We start from the raw sequence: 16,540 nt of genomic DNA on the forward strand, positions 1-16,540 counted from the left end.
CCCCCCAGGGCTGCTCAGCATCCCCTCTCCCACAAATCCCCTCCTCCACTCCTATTTGGGGTGCAAATAAAATGAGACCTCAGCCAGAAATGCCTCAGTGGTGGCTGTATGGCCTTGCACCTGCTGGGGTGGGTCTGGGCCAGCTCTGCAAGGCCTTTCTCCTCTCCCGCAGGGACCCCGTTCTGCAAGGGCGGGAGACAGTCATGCTGAGCATCCGTGTGTTCAGAGCTGCTCTTGTCAAACCGTCTGTGCTGAGTCTGTCTGTCCTCTGGTCCTGAGTTAGGTGAAGAAGTTGGTGGAGACATGTTACCCCCACAGCTGACCATCTCCTCCAAAATGCATGATGAGTCAACTCTCACTGACATATTGGGTGTGCCTGTCATGTGCCCAGCTCTGAGCCTGGTGCCTTGGGGGAGGCAAGGGCCCATCAGCTTCTGGACCTTGCTGGAGCTGTAGGTAGGAAGGCAGAGACCGACTGGCGGAAGATGACCTGACCTGCTGAGTTCAGAAAAGGGTGAGGTAGGCCTGCACCAAGTGGCAGGCTCCCCTGAGGAGGGGCCTCTGAGCCAGCCCCAAATGATGGTACCACAGGACTCAGTGAGGAAGCTGGTGTTACCCCAGCCCGGGGCATGGGCTCTGATAGAAAGAAATGTGGAATTGAGGCTGAGGGGGATAGGTCACACCATGGAGGAGAGCCTCACCAGTGCTCCCGGGCCCAAACTCCAAACTCAAGGTCAAACTCGTGCTCTGCATTCAACTTCTCCTGTCTCACAGTCCTCGTTTCTCCAAGGCCTGGGAAGCTTGAGGGTTAGCCCGCATGGATAATTTTGGTGGTTGCCGCTGGCAATGGTGTCAGGGAAGTGCCGCTGGGCAGAGGGAGGTGGCAGGATCCACTCCTCCCCTAGGTGGATGGAGGGAGAACAGAGTGGGACAGACTCACTCCAGACAGGGACTCTTAGAAGACACCCAATGGACCTCCCTGACCATCAGTCTCTTCATAAGATAGGGATGTTGTAACTACCTAACTGATATTCTGAAAATTAAATTAAAAAACACATGCAGAGTACTTAGCGTCCTAAATGTGGGCTGTTATTGAAAACATCACTTTCACTGCGCCTTTCCTGTCTGTGCCGGGATCCCTGTGAGGTCCACAGGGAGATGTCTAGCCTGCCTAGCCCCCCCCCCCCCCAACGCAACCCTCCCAGGCAAATGCATCTCCTCTTTAGGGCTGGGTTTTCTTATCTCATTTCCTCAAAATGAGGCTTAAATTAGTACAACTCTAAATTTTGACACTTAAAATTGTGGCTTTATTGCCCCCAAAGGACTGTGTGCTGCCTTAGCTGGGACTGTGAAATTTCAGCACAAGGCCAGGTGCACAATAGGGGTTCAGCCCAAATTTATCAACAGTTTGGGTCGCCTTTTGCCCCTTCTTTCTTGGAGGGCCCAGAACCTAAGCAGTGAGAAAGGGACCCAAGTCTCCCCTGGTGGCGAAAAGTACCCTCGCCTCCCATCAACCCACATCTTTTATTCCATTTCATAAGGAAGCCCATCATCTACTCCTGTGGGCTTAGAGGATGGATGCCAAGGACAGGGCTGCTTTTGCTATTGTAATTAGCAGAGCTAATTGCATCTGACAAGCTGGGCATTGGGCAAAGCCTTGGCGAACTCCAAGATCTGAACAGCACGGACGCTGAGGGGCCCCACCCTCCTCCCTGGAGGCCTGCCTAGCTTGGGCAGAGGTGAACTCAGACTTGAGTGGGCATTAGAACCACCTGGAGAGCTTATGCGCACACAGGTGCTGGGCCCAAGCTGCAGAATTTCTGATTGGCCGGTCTGGGATCACACCCGAAAATTTACATTTCTAGCAAGTTGCCAGGTGATGCTGGGAGTTACCGTCCCAGGAGGAAGGCTAGGCTGCTGAGTAGGGGATCCTGGGCACACCTGTTGCTGGGGCTCTAGTCAGCCAGCCCTGGGTGGGGGTAGGTGGGTGATGGGGTGGAAGGCATACTGATGAACTGTCATGGGGTTGGACACAGGTTTTCACTGCTCTCAGTTTGATGTAGGAATTCTGGCTGGAAGGAGGCAGGGATGTGGATGTGGAGCAGAGAGATTGCACTCCCACATCTCCCCCGCAAGTGGGCACAAGGAAGGTCTACAGACCAAGAGCAGCCAGTGAACAGGAATGAAACTCTCTCCTTCTGCCTTTTCGTAGCCCGCTTTTCGTAGCTGGTTGCACGCCATTTATGCCCCCAGCTCATTCTGTCCTGTGACATACTTGGTGGCTGTCTGCTTCCCCATGTGGGCTGTTGTATTTTTACTGCTGAGGATCATGTCTCACTCATCTTTGTGGGCCCTGTGGCACCTGGCATGTCCCTTGCTCACAGTAGGTGCTCTGTAATCATAGCACTGTGTAAAGAACTTGGGTTTTGCAGGGGGAGGCAGACAGAACAGGCCGAATCTCAGCCTGGTTGTGCCTTTTCTAGTTGTGTGGCTAAAACATTACCTCTTCTCTTGGGCTTTGGTCAACTCATCTGTGAAATAGGGATATACCCCCACTTAGGAGGTCACTGTATACAGTGCCCAGCACATCCCACAGAGGGCTTGGTGAACAGAAGTGTGCCGCTGTTAGACAACTTGAAGTGGCGTTCACTGGATTAAGCTATGATGGAGGTGCTATAGGGTCCTGGGGGATGCAGGAGTGAGGGACCTCAGGGAAGGGAGGGGCTATCTTAGATTTCTCCCCTAGGGTTTGGCCCGGCTCAAAGTAACAGTCTGAATAAATCACTGGTTCTGGCCGATGACCTGCAGCCCTCTGCCCCAGCCCCTGCTGCCCGTGACCCTGGCCCTTTGCCAGGCTAAGTTTAGCTGTGACCTGCATGGGTCACCATGCTCTGTGGGCAGGAGCGGGGGTGGAGAGGAACTCAGCAGGTTTCCTGCCGGCTTCCTGGCAAACAGATAGTCACAGCCCTCGGAGTGACCCAGGTTTATTTTCAACGCCAAACCTACCAACTGGATATATCAGACCACATGTGTGGGGCGGCCTCATAGAAGTGAGCTTTGGGCCAGGGTGGAGGCGGACACCCTTGAATTGAGGGGAAAGGGCCCTTCGAGGAGAAGCATGAGATGAGGGGTTGTGAGAGGCTCCCAGCTACCTGTCCTGTCCCCATGGTCTCCAAAAGTCTAACCGCCCAGATTCCCTCCTCTCATTCTTGTGACTCCCATGGTCCCCAGGGCATTGATCCCTGTGACTTGATTTGGAGAGGGGAAGTAGCGGAGGCCTCCAACTCAGCTCCATCTAGTGGGCAGTGAGCGGCCACAGCCCTGCCCATCCCTTATGCCTTACTGTTCCATAGGCAGAGCCACCTGTGCAGAAGTTAACGAGGAGCAAAATGACCACTGGGATGCCATCTGATCCCTGGGAGGGAGTTGATGTTTTAAGTAAGGAATGAATCATAGGGAACTCCACCTCTGGGAGGATCCAAGGCTCAGAAGGCTTCTTCCCTTTGCTGGGGGGTAGGGTGGATGGGATGGTGTGCCAAGGAACAGCAATACTAGGGGAACATTTGTGCTTTCAAAGCGTTTTTGAGCGTGTGTCACAGCCCTGGGACTTGGGCAAGACTCGTGTGCTTGGCAGGTGACAACACAGGCCCATGGAAGCCGAGGGGGAAGGAGCTGGCATTGTAAGGTGCCCACTCTTTGCCAGGCACTGTGCTAAGCACCTGGGATGGATTATCTCACTTATTAACCCAATCTCCCTTTGAAGGAGGGCCTGTTATTAGCTCCAGTTCACAAGTCAGGCAGCAGAGCCCCAGAGAAGCCAAGTGACTCACCCAAGACCACTCAGCAAGGCGTGGAGCCAAGGTTCAAGCCCAGGCCTGTCTGCTTCTACAGGTTCATCTGCTGTTCCCATCCCATCACAGCTACCCTTTTGTAAGAAAACTTGTGCAGGGCCAAGCGTTTTGCTAAGTGCTTTACATGCATTCTCTCCATCAGGCTTTGTAATAGAGGTATTATCCTATGTTACAGATGAAGAGACCGAAGTTCTGAGAAGTTGAGTGATTTGTTCAAAGTCACATATCTAGTAGGTATGCATGCCGCGTACTAACCCTGTCTGTCTCCTCCAGAATTCATCCTCTTACCCTCTCAGACAGGAAGTCGATCGCTCTAGTTGGTTTGGAGTTTTAGACCTTGCTGCCCAGTACGAGGAGGCCCTTACAGCCCTTCATCCTCCAGCAGGCACGAGGATGGACACAGGGAACCCCTTGGAAATCATCGGGTAGAAAGGAGGACTTCCCAGAGTTTGGCAATGGCACCACTTCCCAGTTGGTGGCCTCTTATCCTGAATTGGCATAGAAACTGACCTCCTGGACTGGGAGTCGCTAAGCGTTATTACTGTGACCTGTCAGGGCCTGCTGTGTCCGAAGGTGGCTACCTATAGTACAGAGGCCCTGAAGGGCCTCAAATCCCCAAATTATCTCCTAACTGGCTGCTGCCTGATAGTCTGCTATTAGTACTCCTTTATCCTAAAACTCTGACCCATGTTAATCAGCCAGCCTCATGGCTTTGCCTTGGACCACCTTTGCAAAACTTTCCATTGATATTTCTCTGACATAGAAACCAGGGTTACTTGTTTCTATAGTTATCAAACAAGCTGCTCCTTGTCTTGGGGAAGAAAAGCTGGCTAGCTGCCCCCGCCCTAGATTTTCATCACCCCACCCCACTTCCAGTCTGACTTTCTCCACTTTTCCTGTCCTCCACTCCTTCCTCAAGTGAAAACACACAAGTACTCAGAGTTCACCTCTGAGGCCTGACCTTGTCTGCACACTGAATTCCACTCCCCTTGGACCTCCCTTCCCTCCAACCCGTTTGGTTCCTGCTGACACATCCAGCCGTGTACAGGGTGACGCTGATGCAGGACAGGGCAAATTCCCCGCGTTGGAGGGAGACCACGGCCTGCACCGAGAGAAGAGGGTAGAGAGTGTAGGAAGAATTCAACACACACGCCCAAGTTAGAGTCAACAGGACAGTTTATTAGAAAAGGGATAGCACTCCACAGACAGAGTGTGGTCTCCTCAGAGGCAGAGAATGAGAGGGATAGAGTAAAGGTACTGAGGGGGACTCAGAAGAACAGAGACGATAGAGATGAGGACAGTGAAAGAGACAATTAAGGCACTGAGAGGGACCCTGAGTGTTCAGAGAATTCCATTTATACGTCATTCTTTAGTTCTCATTTCCTCTGATATGGACATACAGTGAAGAAGGGGAGGATTACATAGCGTGAAAGGGTGAGTGTGTAGAGAAAGGCCTGCTGGCAGTTCGCAGCCTTTAACCCATAGGTTCCCCATGGTTTTGCCACAGGGAATGACTTGGTTCCTGTTTCCACTTCACTAGTGTGGGGGGAATGGGTTGTTGGCAATCCCAGCAGAAATCTTCCTTTGTCCTGCAGGTGTCCTCCTGGGCTGGCTGCAGGGCTGATCAGCATATTGCAGTCTCCCTTTGCAGCTTGATTAACATTTTAATTCTCCTGCCTCCTGTCTACATTAGAGTTATATCTAGGCAGCAGGCTTTGCTCAAGTATAACAACTCAGGTCATCTACATCCTGGCACTGCAAAGTGGAACCTGCAGAGGTGTCCTTACCTGGTACCAAGCCCCTGCTCCTTGGCGCCATTAGGGTGAGAACCAGAAGAGGTGATTTTCAGAGTCCAAATTCAAGATCAGGAAATGGGCTCAGGCAAAACAAATGAAGAAGCTCCTATCAGCAGATGTTGGCATGCACGGAGGCAGCGGGGTGGGGGTCGGGGGGCTCTGTATTCCCTTTGTTGTCCAACAACCTCATTTGGCCATTGGCTCTCCTAGCTGAGGTCTCAGGCCGGAAGTGGGCAGAGCAAGTGTGGAAAAGGCCCATTGTTACTTCCTAAGTTTCCTGCCAGGGAGAAGAGAGTGTATAACAGTAAGCCTTTCGCTGTAAGACGATGCTTCTCAGACTTTAATATGGATGATATTAAAATGCAGATTCTGGTTCAGTAGGTCTGGGGTGGGGCCGAGATTCTACATTTGTAACAAACTCCCAGGAGCTAGTACAACTACACACTCTGAATGGCAGTGATTTGTAAGGGGTCAGCCCTTCCCCAAAAGTCACTTGAGACCTAAAAATCCATTTATCCTGGAGGAATGGAGTGTCTCTTTTCACAAGAAGTGGGATTTAAAGTTCAGATGACTTGTGAGAAGAAAACCAATTACTCAGTCATTCTGGTCTCTCCAAGATTGTCCTGGGGAAAGACCGAGGGGAAGGCCAGGAGATCAGGGTCTGAATTTGGGGTGGGGTCTTCCAGATCAGAAGGAAAGGTTTACAGCGCGTGAAGATAAGGGCTTAAAAGTGAAAACTGCCTTGTACCTTTCACTGTGCTGTGTGTGCAGTTTGCATGGATCATCACATCCATCAGTATGATGGCCCTGTGGGTACTATGGCTTTCCTCTCATACAATAAGAGAAGTGAGCTAACATGCCCAATCACGCAGCTAATCAATGACAGGGCTGGCTTAGGAACCCAGCCCCCCTATCCTCAACCACTAGGCTTTACTGCATTGAGTAAAGAGGCATTTGCCACAAGACATTCACTGTAGGGAGAAAGGGATGTCTCATTCAGGACTATTTTGGTTTTAAGTGATGGAAAAACAAACTGACTTCATCAAAAGGGCTAATTTATTGACATATATGACTAAAACGTCTAGAGAGAATGGCTTCAGGCATAGCTGGACGAAGGGGTCTGCTTTCCTCTGTGTTGGTGTCTTTCTCAGGCAGACCTGCTTTGAGGCAGCTAGGAAGCCAATAGCGCATGTAATCCTATTCCCATTGTTCCCAACAAATCCTACCTCTGTCTCCCATTGGCCTGAATGGGGTCATATGCTCATGTCTGAACCAATCGCTGGCCAGTGGTTGTGGGGGACTAGCCTTGGCCTGGGTTATATGCTTACCCCTTGAGCTGTGGGTGGGTTTATTCTCACCCAAGCCATAAGGACTGGGAGTAGGAAAGGCTTGGTTACCAGGGAAAGTGAGGTGCTATCTGGGCGGATAAAAACAGAGGTCTGCCACAGTGGGTTGTTCAGCTAGGATTGCTGGTGTGGGACATTGGGGTTCTTGTTCCCCAGGCTAGACCGAAGCACATGAGGAGATGGTGGGTTGGTTGGGTGGTGGGGAGAACTGTAAGATATTCACTAGCTCCAGAAAGCAGGGGTTGGTGGGAGGGTCTAGGGAATAAGTGGTGTTGAGGGAAGCTTAATGTGACTATCAGTCTCTTTCTGTTCCCAGGAAAGCTCCAGCCATGGCACTGGGGCTCTTCCGGGTGTGTCTGGTGGTAGTGACAGCCATCATCAACCACCCGCTGCTGTTCCCACGAGAGAATGCCACGGTCCCTGAGAACGAGGAGGAGATCATCCTCAAGATGCAGGCGCACCACGAGAAGCTGCAGCTGGAGCAGCTGCGCCTGGAAGAGGAGGTAGCACGGCTGGTGGCTGAGAAGGAGGCCCTGGAGCGGGTGGAAGAGGAGGGCCAGCAGCAGAATGAGAACCGCACGGCCTGGGACCTGTGGAGTACCCTCTGCATGATCCTCTTCCTGGTGATCGAGGTGTGGCGGCAGGACCACCAAGATGGGCTGTCGCCGGAGTGCCTGGGTGGGGATGAGGACGAGCTGCCTGGCCTGGAGGGTGCCCCCCTCCGAGGCCTCACCCTGCCCAACAAGGCCACACTGGATCACTTTTATGAGCACTGCATCCGGGGGGCCACAGCCGATGCGGCCCGCACCCGGGAGTTCGTAGAAGGCTTTGTGGATGACTTGCTGGAAGCCCTGAGGAGCCTCTGCAACCGGGACACAGACATGGAGGTGGAGGACTTCATTGGTGTGGACAGCATGTACGAGAACTGGCAGGTGGACAAGCCACTGCTGTGCCACCTCTTTGTGCCCTTCATACCCCCCGAGCCCTACCACTTCCACCCAGAGCTCTGGTGCTCCAGCCACTCAGCACCCTTGGATCTCCAGGGCTACGGCCAGATCAAGGTGGTCCGGGCTGACGAGGATACACTAGGCTGTATCTGTGGCAAGACCAAGCTCGGGGAAGACATGCTATGTCTCCTCCATGGCAAGAACAACTTGGTGCGGCCAAGCAGCGAGGTGGAAGACCCACTGTGTGCCAAAGGTTCCCCATACCTGAACACGATGCAGGTCATGAAGTGGTTCCAGACGGCCCTCACCAGAGCCTGGCACCGCATCGCCCACAAGTACGAGTTTGACCTGGCCTTTGGCCAGCTGGACACTCCAGGGTCCCTCAAGATCAGGTTCCGCTCAGGGAAGTTCATGCCCTTCAACCTGATTCCCGTGATCCAGTGTGACGATTCGGACCTGTACTTTGTCTCCCACCTTCCTCGGGAGCTCTCCGGGGAGACCCCAGTGTCCAGCACTGACTGGCTTCTGTCCTTCGCTGTTTATGAGCGACATTTCCTCAGGACCACATCGAAGGTACTGCCCGAGGGCGCCTGCCACCTCAGCTGCTTGCAGATCGCCTCTTTCCTGCTCTCCAAGCAGAGCCGCCTGACCGGCCCCAGCGGGCTGGGCAACTACCACCTGAAGACAGCTCTGCTGCACCTCCTGCTCTCCGGGCGGGCTGCTGACTGGAAGGCCGGGCAGCTCAACGCTCGTCTGCACGAGCTGCTCCGCTTCCTGGAGAAGAGCCTGCTCGAGAAGAAGCTCCATCACTTCTTCATCGGCAATCGCAAGTTGCCTGACACCATGAGACTCCCTGAGGCCGTGCGCAGGGCCGAGCCGCTCAACCTCTTCCGGCCCTTCGTCCTGCAGCGAAGCCTCTACCGGCAGACAGTGGACTCCTTCTATGAGCTGCTCAAGAACGCCCCCACGCTCATTAGCGAGTACTCCCTACATATACCCTCAGACCATGCCAGCCTGCCCCAAAAAGCTGTCATCTCGTAGAGCAGCCGGGACCTTGAGGGCCAAGACGCAAGACATCCCACCTGTGTAGACCTTCTCCTGGGAAAATGGCAGGCTATCCGTGGCTCAGCCTGCAGGGAAGCCAGGCCCGAGCGTGGAGCAAACAGAACTCCAAGCCAGAAGCTGGTTTGCTTTCGTGCCGTTTGGAGCCTGCTAGTAAAGCTATGATCTGGGTTTGGAGACCGATCCTTTGCAGCTCGCTTTTGGATCATCACGAATGGCCAAGATGATGACGGAACACGCAATGGACGCTGAGTTGGAGATAATGTAACATCAATTTGGGTGCAATTCTTTTTACACCCCAGGTTCAGTATTTACGTGAATATCAACAGAGGATCGACAGGAGTACTGACGGATCCATGTTAAGACCCTGCACCCCTATTTCCAGGAACCTTTGGCCCCAAGCATCTGCAACCAAAGCACCAGTAGGGACAGTTGTGGGAATTGGCTGCCTTCCATCCACAGCCTGCAAAATCGGGGTCCCACTGTGACTGCCATTTTTTATACTATTTGAGGAAAAGGCCTCGTAGAGATTCAAGGTCCCAAGCGGCTAATGTCTCTGTTGCACAGAAGTGTGTACTTGGTGACAGAGAGAAGGTTAAGTCAGTCGCTTTTTCAGCAACACATCTCATTCAGGGTGCACCCCCTTTTCTTGCCCCTTCTCCCGATCACTGTGGGTACCACATACCATGCCAGATACAAGCTCAGCAGCCCCACAGCCCTCTTTATTCTCTCTACAGCTGGTCTCTCTGACCACCAGTGTGGCAGACGCTGAAGGTTGAAGCTGATGAGCGACACAGAGTGACTGGGGTGAAGGATAGCCTGGCACCCAGGGCACTCGACTCTGGCTTGTAGTCTGGCCTCTGATGTCCAGTTCAGAGGAAGCTGCAGAGATGGGAGGTGAAGGATGCCATAGCCCTGAGTCCCCCTCCTAGAGCAGGTCCCAGTCCTAGAGCAGGGTGTACCTGGAAGCAAGAGCCGCTATGGAAAACCAGCTCCCATCTGCAGGCCCCAAGACCCCCTCAACTGTTCACTCCAGCAGAGGTCCCTCACTGCACAGCACCCCCTTTCTGGGTAGGCCTTGCTGGCTACACAGATGACTGAAACCCGAAGAGCCTAACATTGGCTCAGCTGACTGGGAACACACACAGACAGCACTGGGGGCACAGCCCCCAGGCCTCAGAGAGGCCACCTCGGCAGTGCTGGGGACTGCGGTTGCTTGGCGGGCACCAGAGCCTGTGGTTGGAGCTGGCCTCTGTCTCCAGGCCTGGTTCGGGAGGGTTGGGAAGCTGTTCCTCCTCCCCTGTGGCTTCACTGGTCCTTTGGGATTTTATTCTTTTGGCTTTGCCCCCAGTAACCCTTGCAGAGGACCAAGGAGGAAACAAGAATGAGTGTGCCTTCACCAGCACCTGGGGTCTCCCTCCAGGGGGTAAGCTGGCCCTGCCTCCCAGACAGCACAGCCAATTCCATGGAGGTGTCAGGCTCACCACAAACTGAAGAAAAGATTCTGTCCCTACCCCAGGAGTGCTCCCATCTAGCCTCAGAGTGCTCAAGAAGATGGACAGTTTGCCTGACAGGGTTAATTCAGGGCAGGAGGCCCAGCTTCGATGGGGCATCCATGTGAGCTGGACTTAAATGGAGCTGGACTTAGATGGACTTGAGCCTGCACCTCCCCAGGCCCACAGCGGCTGGGGTGGTCCAGGGACTGATCCTGCCCACATGGTCTCCAACAATAGCCCGAAGCCCCCCGTTCTGTCGAGATTAATTTCCCGAATCGGGGTAAATTTCCTTATTTATTATTGCCTATGACTTTCCTTTCCCCCTCTTTATCCTATCTCATTGTACTTGGAAGAGACCCCAGGAACCAAGAACCAGCCTCCAGAAGCCAAGACAAAGCCTGGCTCTCCCTCAGCTTCACTTTTGCTTCCGGGAGAAAGTTCACTGAAAAAAAAAAAAATACCTTCTAGCCTCTTGTTTATACAGAGGACAGAATTCAGTAGGAAAATGGAGATCTTTTATGCACAAAAGCTGCTTATGAAGCAGAAAGCAGCAGGCTCTTGGTGTTTCATGCTGCCTTATTTATATTAAAGGAAGAATTAAATTCTTGCAAGAAGTGGAAGCTTGTTTTTGTTTTGAACTTCAGGAAGTCTGTGAGGCGCCCAGGGCAGAGTTGGGGAGGAGGATGGATTTCCTATTGACAAGAAGATGCTTTCACTCCTTTTTATTCTTATGCTTTCAGGAAACTTTAAAAACAGCAAAATAGGATAATTCTAACCCATCTTTGAGGCAGCCTGCAGAATTCCAGAAAGGGTCTTTGCAAGCTGATACAGCTTCCGAAAGATAAGACTGACCAGGAAGAGCATTCTAGCCAGCACCATGGAGTGAGGGCAGGAAAGCATATTAGATATAAGCAACATTTAAGTAGCACCTACTGTGGGATAGGCACCCTTCTACCTGTCTTTATGTATATTATTTAATTCCTATGCCGGTCCTATGACATAGGTGCTGTTATTCTCCCATTTTCCAGATTAGGAATCTGGAGAATTAAGGGACTTGTCCAAGGTCACATAGTGTTAAGTAGCAAAATCAGGATTCAAACCCAGGCAGTACTGGGATATATGCTGATATATACTGAGAAATCAAAGCAAATTATTTTGAAACTGTTGAGTGGGGTCCTGACCATAGGACGCCTCGAATGCTAAACCCAGGTAAATTTGAACTTCATCCAATAAGTTATTTCATAATAAAATTTGGACTCAATACAGTAGCAAACTATTGGCGATTTTTAAGTTAGACAATACCTTGATTTGCCCCAAACTACAAAGTTCTGAACTGTGATCAGTACTATGTTAGATGCTGGGGGAGAGGAGGTAGTTCTGGCCTGCTTCTAGAGTGGGGTTGGTGGCAAGGGGCAGCGGTCAGTGAATGTCACAGAAGTCTTAACAAGTGATTCTGAAGGCTGTAATTCAGAACATGCTCGTGCTCCATCCTAACCCCACCTCATGGGATAGAGCCGGAAGGTTATTTGGTTTGGCCGGCAGACCGAGAGCAGACAGAGCCAAGAACCACACAGTGAAGGAAATGTGTGCCTTCAATTCCTTCAACTCCTTCAACTTACCTCATCCCTGCCCACTTTGCTCTGCTCTGGCTTGGCGCACTCTACCAACCCTGGAGGGGTACCTGGAGAAGTATAAGACAAGGGCGCTGTCCTTTTAGGGCTAACTTTTCTCATCGCCATCCAAAGAGAGCTTGTTTTTCTAACTAGTTTTTTGTTTTTAAATAAAAGCAATACAGTCATGATAAAAAAAAAAGCTCAACCACTGACAGAAAAATTAAGTAACAGATAAAACCTTCCACTCCTAACATCTCCGTCCATTCCCCAGTAATAACCAATATGAAGTTTCTTGTATACACTTCCAAAATTTTTCTATGTATGTATCACGTGAGGATGCATTCTTTTTGGTCTTGCTTCCCTAAATTACATTATACCATCTAACCTTTCTTGGATATCTTTTTGAACATTTGGCTCTACCACATTCTTTGAAAGAGCTACTTACTATCTCACTGTGTATAGACGTACCCTAATTTACCCAACTTCCTCTACCAAGGAACACTTAAGTGTCTCCACTTTTTTTGCTACTTATAAACAACACTGCCGTGACCACTTCTGTGCATAAATGCTGCTTTGAAGTGATCCTTCCTCTCCTGGTAATCACTATATTCTGTATTCACCAACTTGCTGTCTGTAGATTCACCACCAAGCATCTTATCATAAAAATAAATTATTGCCTAAGATTTATTCAATCATCATGACTCCAGAATGAGCAAAAGGCATTTTTAACCAAGTACGGCTATGTGCCACCCTGGGTCAGGTGCTGGGTGGGGAACAGAAGTATAAGACAAGGGCTCTGAAGACAAGTCCAATGATCAGAGAACCATGTAGGGTGGTGAGTAACCAAAGGTGAAATGACGTGGCAACAAGGGCTCTGAAGACAAGTCCAATGGTCAGAGAACCGTGTAGGGTGGTGAGTAACCAAAGGTGAAATGATGTGGCTCTGAGGCCCGCATGGCATGATGGGAATGGAAGAGCAGCCAGATGAGCTCTGGGTTTGAGCTGTAACAGTTTTAGCTCCCTTAAACATGGGAAAATGTGAAGAACCTCCCCCCAAAAAATCAAATCAATGCAATTGTTCTGTTCCCAAATGCTTGTGTTCCATTCATCTGAGTCCAGGGCTGGCTTATTTCCTCCTGCACAATGTGAGGCCCCTGCTTTATAGGAAAAAGTGGCATTTTCCATCCCTTTGATGTTCCTTTAAGCGCCACCAAGAAACCAGGAAATAAAACTGTCAACAACAAATTATTTCCCGACAAGATAGAACCGCATAAACCTCAGAGACAAAGATATTTCTACTTTTCTTTATGAGAAAAGGTAGGTCTTACAAGTTCAAGGTAAGATTTGCAGGGCAGGGGTGGGGTAGGACAATGAGAAGAATTTGATCTCATCTATTTCTTTAAAACCCACGATATGATATTTTAAGTTTCTCTTAGGGTAACTATTTAAAATAGAAACAGAAAGCAAAGACCTATTTCCTGCCACTTCTCACAAGCCACCCTCGGGCCTGTGTTCCCAACTGGCCAGAGATGACTCACCCAGCCCCCATGGTCTCATTGCAACTATTCCTGAAGAGTGGCCTGAGCTATGTTAGACCAAAGGTCTCTTGGGACAGTGGTTGGACCCCCAAAGGCTGACAGTGGCCTTGGGTCTGTCCCAAAAGTCATGGTTAGTGGTGAATCGGCCCCCCAGATGTTGAACCTGCAGGTCAGCCCCAAGATCTCCCAGCCAAAGACATGAGTCAACCCACATATCTTCCACACCCCAGGAGACAGGGCCAACAGAGACCACAGCAGAAGCGTCAAGTAGAACCAGATTCCGGGCCACAGGGGTTGGTGGCATTCATTTCTCTTGATATTCATGGCTTTGTCTGGAACGATTTCTAAGAAGCCGTCTCCACACATTTATTTCCTCTCTGCAGCATTTTACAGTCCAGCCAAGCAGGTAAGGTACTGAGGCTCCACTTATCCAGAATAAGGCAAGACTTCGAGCTGCAAGTTTGCTCAGCCTGGATGTTTAATGATCCAAAGAGAGACAAGGAAAGGTAGACCCCTGCCCTATTTCCATGTCCCCACACAAATGGAAGCCCACATGTGAGGTCCTGCCTGTGAGGTGCCCAGACTCCTCCAGTGGTAAAGTCGTGCAAATACCAATGAGACAGATTGCAGTAAATCTAAACAGCACAGGGGCTAAGAGCTGGGGCTCTCTGTCCAAATTCAGGCTATACCATGTCCTAGCTCAGTGAGTCTCAAAATTTCTGAGCCTTGGTTTTGTCCCAGTTTCTTCTACAAAATAGGAATAATGCTGTCCACCTCACAGAGCCATTGAGAGGACTGAGTAAAGAGGGCACATCTGAAGCACTTAGCTCAGGGCCTAATGAATAATAAACTCAACAACAATGCAAATGGTAGCAGTTATTACCATTGTTCTTAGGGAGGGCTCCTTACAGACAAATTCCTACTTCCTGGTTCCCCTACTAGTGGCAAGGCTGTCCCTTAAGTACCTCCTCCCACCACACTCGGTCACATGTGAGACTGCCTGCCCTGGTGGCTCCCTCAGCACACAGCATGGGACCCACAGGAACTGTTTCCTCCGTATCTACCTCAGGGCCAGGTGTGAGCTCAGGAAGTGTTTGTGTGCCTGACCAAAGGGGTCTGGAGCACTGGCCCCAGTTTCAGAGAATAGAGAGGGGTCTCTTGCCTTGGCCCCTCTAACCCCCTCTGCTCTCCTAGTCCCTTCCCAAGAGAACAGCCAGAGCCAAGGCCAGCAGTTGTCATAACAACAACAGCCAAACTGAGGGTACCAGGCGGGACATCCTTGCTTCTTGGGAGATGCGAATGCCTTCTGGACAGCAAAGTGGGGAAAGAGCTGTGCCTGCTGCCTCACGATGAGCTCCCTAGACCTAGGAGTCCAGGTTTCTATCTCATCCGGGTATCCATTCATTCCATCATTCGTCCAATTATGTATTTGCTCATTCTCAAAACACTTACTGAGTGGCTACTATGTGCTAAGCCCCGTGCCACGTGCTAGGAAAACAAAGTACAAGTGAAACAGGATTCCTGCCTTGAGGGAGCTCCCAGTCTAGAGGGGAAAGCAGTAGAGGAAGGCAGTGGGGGGCGGGGGGGGGCGGGCAGCGGGCAGGAGGCGAGGTGGCACTGGCGATGGGGAAGCAGAGGAGAGCAGGGTAAGAGCACAGGCTCTGGAGTCAGCTGCCTGCACTCAAATCCTGGCTCTGCCCATTACTGGCCAGGTAACATCTGGGCAAGTTACTGCTCCTCTAAGCCTCACTTCACCTATCTGTAAAATGGGTAATTAATACTTTCCTCATAAGATTGTGAGGTGTTGCTAGTCTACGTAAAGTACCTGACATACAGTAAGCACTCACTACACAAAAGGGTCCCTGCTCCTCACACCCAAAGCCAGTTTGGGGTTCTGGCTTTCTGCAGAGCTGCCTCACAGAGCCCCTGCTAACTCTTCCCCTGGCTTCCCACTGCCACTGCACCTGGGACATTTGTATGTCCCCTAGCCCACCCCCTGCTGTCATCAGATTATCAAGAAGGTGTGCCAGAGAGTCTCCAAAGGGGACCTTTCTCTTCAGCACATGAATGGCCAATCACCACTTATTTTTATGATGAAATTTTTAAAATACTTCCTGCCTTTATCATTTATGGAGTTCCTCATCATGCATCCTGGTACCTTTCTCCTATGGCGGAAATGCACAAATGCACAGAAACATGCATGCGTGCGTGCACACGCACACACACACACACTCACACACACCCATCTTTTAAGAGGTTTTCTAAACCCCTGAGTGTACACAATCCAGGTATTCATGGCTTTGGAAGCATAAACCCAGATTTGGCAAAGGCTGTTTCTGTTACCAGACATCCATGCTCCTCACTTCCCAGCCTCCAATTCCTGCGCTACTGGGACAGGGGCTGCCCCAGCTCAGGCTACCCTAGGTGGGCCTCGGTTGCTTAGTCCTCCTCAGCCTGACAAACCTACAAATGATTCCTTCCAGCTGGCTCCTAGCCAGGGAGCTGGCTGTCGTTCTTCGACCACGCCCTCTGCAGGGATGCCATCTGCACTGACAAAGTGGGCTGGGGACCCTTGCTGTCTGCAAGGGGATGCTTGGTTACAGTGGATCTTTGGGAGTAAATGACAGGGCAGAGTATCCCAGGCTCTTATCTGAAGCATGTGTGTAATTGTCCTTTCCATGAGCAACATGGGCACTTGTGTGTTCCATGTAGCAGCCAAGCTACCTGGTAACTAGGCAAATCTGTGGGCATTTCAAATCCCTCATCCTTCGACCCTCCAAAGCTGATAATGCTCTCCAAGAGGGCAGAGAAGACACTGAGTACTCCTCCACAACATAGAAGAGGGTACTTTACCACCATGAACAACATTGGCATATTAAAACTAGGCTTGC

At 51.0% G+C, this 16,540-nt stretch overlaps 1 protein-coding gene across 5 annotated transcripts in view; it reads left to right on the forward strand.

The window, feature by feature from the left end:
• Nucleotides 1-12,310, forward strand: part of ITPRIP (inositol 1,4,5-trisphosphate receptor interacting protein) — a 25,654-nt gene extending 13,344 nt beyond the window's left edge. The window contains exons 2-3 of one of the 5 annotated variants that reach the window (XM_039871267.1): nucleotides 4,027-4,085; nucleotides 7,310-12,310. In XM_039871267.1, the coding sequence (XP_039727201.1) occupies nucleotides 7,323-8,981 (1,659 nt within the window). In that variant the 5' untranslated portion in view covers nucleotides 4,027-4,085; nucleotides 7,310-7,322 and the 3' untranslated portion in view covers nucleotides 8,982-12,310. Of the gene's footprint in view, nucleotides 1-3,993; nucleotides 4,086-7,309 lie in introns of all 5 variants that reach the window. The other 4 variants (XM_039871269.1, XM_039871268.1, XM_039871270.1 and 1 more) reach the window with 4 other exon arrangements.
• Nucleotides 12,311-16,540: the final 4,230 nt, after the last annotated feature.

The sequence above is a fragment of the Pteropus medius genome, unplaced genomic scaffold, assembly GCF_902729225.1.
Source record: "Pteropus medius unplaced genomic scaffold, Ma_sr-lr_union100, whole genome shotgun sequence".
In the NCBI taxonomy this organism is placed as follows: Eukaryota; Metazoa; Chordata; class Mammalia; order Chiroptera; family Pteropodidae; genus Pteropus; species Pteropus medius.